At 31.8% G+C, this 3,681-nt stretch overlaps 1 protein-coding gene across 1 annotated transcript; it reads left to right on the forward strand.

Annotated features, from left to right (window-relative positions):
- Positions 1 to 294: 294 nt before the first annotated feature.
- LOC136979015 (zinc finger MYM-type protein 1-like) lies at positions 295 to 2,183 on the forward strand. The gene is given in 2 exon segments (XM_067274894.1): positions 295 to 961; positions 963 to 2,183. Coding segments are annotated over 2 exon segments (1,797 nt in total). The 5' UTR covers positions 295 to 385.
- The last annotated feature ends 1,498 nt before the right edge of the window (positions 2,184 to 3,681 follow it).

Raw genomic sequence — 3,681 nt, forward strand, 5'->3', positions numbered from 1 at the left:
AATTTATTTTATTATTTTAAACTGTATAAATATTACCGTAACTAGCAGATAGGCCCGGCGTTGCTCGGGCAAAGTAACGATAGCGAAGATTAAGATTATTACGTTATAGTCAACTTTACCCGTTTTCACAGAATGCAAGAATTAGGTCCCCCTGTTTCCAGACTAATTAGAGAATTTTTAGATGGGTCTAACAATATGTTCGATTTTCCGCAAAATCGAAAAAGCTGCACTTGCGTCTTGCACGTCGCTTTCTCTAAACAAGTCCATTGTTCCATATCCTGGAATCCCGAACCATGAACAATCAATAGAACATGTAAATTGTTATACAACTTGGAAAATTCTAGAAAAAAACATTAAAACTGGACAAAATCTCATTGATAGTGTTATGCAAAAACAAATAATGGTAGAAGTAAATAAGTGGCGCCATATTCTTAAAATTGTTTTAAATTGTGTGATGTTTTGTGCTACAAATAATTTAGCTTTAAGAGGAACGCATGGAAATTCTACCGAGAATAATGTGAATAGAGGCATTTTTTATAATTTAATTGAACTTGTCAGCAAATATGACATTACTTTAAAAACCATCTTTGATAAAAGAACAAAAGGCCAAGTATCGTATTTAAGTCCAAAAATCCAAAACGAATTTATTTTTTTACTAGCATCTAAAGTTCGAAACAAAATTATAAATAATATAAAGAGAGCAAAATATTTTAGCATAATAATTGATAGTACTCCTGATATATCTCATAAAGAACAAGTATGCCAGATTATCAGATATGTCAAAATTGAAAATGAAATGGTAACTATCGAAGAGAGATTTGTTGATTTTGTACTATCAAAATGTAAAACGGGACAAGGACTTGCAAATGAAGTTTTGGATAAGTTAAAAAGTGATGGTTTAGATTTTAAAAACATAAGAGGACAAGGGTACGATAACGGAGCAAACATGGCCGGAATATTATAATGGCATGCAAGCGCATATAGCACGATTAAACGATCTTGCCAAATTTGTTCCTTGTGCCGCGCATTCGCTTAATTTAATTGGAGTGCACGCAGCAAGCATTACCGTGGAGATGGTTTCATTTTTTGGAATAATCCAGAAATTGTTTAATTTTTTTGCTTCTTCTACTCGAAGATGGGAAAAAATTACAACATTACTAAAGACAACACTAAAAGGACATAGCGATACGAGATGGTGCTCTAAATCACGTTCAGTAAGTCACTTAAAATATCAAATTAACGAAGTTATAGAAGTCCTTAAAGAAATATCGGAATATTCTTCATTTGGAGATGGTGTCGCTACAGCTAGAATTATTATTGGATATATCGAATCATACAATTTTATTTTTATGTTAATTATGTGGGAAAATATTTTAGCCAAAATAAATGTTGTAAATAACCAGTTACAGGATAAATCACAAGACATTTTTCGCTCTTCTGAATTATTAAATGGACTGGTATCTTTTTTTCAACACTTTAGAAATAATCAGTATGATATTATCATGTTCGAATGCAAACAAAAATGTGAAGAGTTGGGAATTGATTCAACACCCAAGATGAAGCGAAAACGCAAAAGAAAACTGTTACCTGGAGAAAGAGAAGAAGGAACTATACTTTCAAGTCAGGACAAATTAAAACATTTGTTTTATGAAGTTGTTGACAATATTATATTCCAACTAGGTGATCGATTTAAAAATACGCGTTCAATATCATCGATTTTTGATTTTTTAAATGGAAAAAATTTGGTTACCATGCCATTAGTAGATTTAAAAAAAGCTGCAGCCGACTGTTGCATTGTATATAGTGAATTGGATGCAATGCAATTAGTAAATGAATTAGAGTGCTTTCAAAGTCAAGCAAAAATAATATTTAAAAATTTGATATCTTTACACCATTTACAAATATTAGAGGGAATAGTTAAGTGGGATCTCTGTGAGTCTTATCCCAACATCAGTATTGCATTAAGGATAATGCTTACTCTGCCCGTGACTGTTGCTTCAGGTGAGAGAAGTTTCAGTAAGTTAAAAATCATTAAGAACTATTTACGTTCTACAATGTCCCAAGACAGATTGAGTAGTTTAAGTTTATTATCTATAGAAAATGATATTTTTAAAGAAACTGATTTTGAGGACGTTATAGATGAATTTGCAAATCTGAAGGTGAGAAAAGTTCATCTTGTTTAAGTTTATTTTGTGATTGTTATTCGAAAGATATTAGTTAATATTGTGAACGTTCATCAATCTGATATGTTAATTATACTTTATTTTTTATGTTTATTACTAAGTAATTATTATTTTTGTTTTGTTACCAGTAACATACCAATAAAGGGTTAAATATTTATTTAATTTTGACATTTAAAAGTGATATTATTAACTCCATAACAATGTTGATAAGCAGCAGCAGTATGTATGTTGGAGTCATTTGCCGTGTAACAAAGTGAAATCGATGATAGTCAAAATTTAGTAAACGATTAGTGGAATTAATAGATGCGCAATTTAGAAATTAAAATGAATAATACTGTAGTTGTATGAAAGCACCGATTGATAACGCATTCGTAGAAACGCATTATCGAGATTACATTTATTTATTATTCTTTGAGATAACGCCATTTGGGCGACCGTGGAACACTTTGTTGCATTACTACACCTGTTTGTAAATTCACTAGTAGATTAATAATGTATTATTGTATATATTTGTTTCTTAACGTTGTTATAATAATACTCTTTACATCAAGTAACACTTTCAAATGCCAAAATTGATTGATTGTGAAATTGTTCGAATTTTATTAAATTTAAATTCATTGAAATAATGTGTTATATTTTGTTTAAAAAAAAACATAATAGAAGATTATTTATAAAGATATATTTTAAATTATTTACCGTATATATAGTTGAAAAATATATAGAATGTCATTAGATAATTTTTTTAGAATAACATTTTTTTTTTTAATAACAAAAATTAAAAAGGCGCCATTTTTATGCTTTGGCAATAACTGAATGATCAAAAACATGAAATTATACCATTCCTCTAACCAAGTTATAATTTAATAAATCAACCATTAAATTTTACAAAAACAAAGTCTACGAAGCCTTAAAAACATTTTGATTCCTTAAAATATTACAAAATTTCAGAAAACTGTCATCTGGCAATTCTAGAGATGATTTTCATAGCACATTGCACATACAAAAAAAACCAGATATTATTCAAAAATGAAATTGGGGATACTATACTTTGAGTATATATTTGAACTCGGGGACCGAGACGAGTTCAACGATACCCTACTTTTGGACCGGAGACGAAAAATGAAAAAGTTATCATACTTTTTCTGGTAATCACGCGATGATCGGAAGTCACGTCGCTCTCGCTGCTAAGGCTATCGCGTGTTTAACAGGCAGTCCGGCAAGTCGGCCATATATACCTTCAACAGAGGCAGACGTTGATTATGAGCACACCGATCGAGCACAATTTGAGTTAAGTCCTTTCGCATGCCCCCAAAATCCTCTACGTCGGAGCCTACGGCCCCCCAGTGGCCGACACACTCGCCATCGCTTGCAGTCGGCTAGTACTACGCACCGCTTTTCGGCTCGTCCAACAAACCTAACCTATTTTTCCGGGAGACGACCATAGCCCGAAGTCACGGTTTGCAGACTTTACCGAAGATGGCGGTACTAGCAACTACGG

The sequence above is a fragment of the Centruroides vittatus genome, unplaced genomic scaffold (assembly GCF_030686945.1).
Source record: "Centruroides vittatus isolate TY-2023 unplaced genomic scaffold, ASM3068694v2 contig_567, whole genome shotgun sequence".
In the NCBI taxonomy this organism is placed as follows: domain Eukaryota; kingdom Metazoa; phylum Arthropoda; class Arachnida; order Scorpiones; family Buthidae; genus Centruroides; species Centruroides vittatus.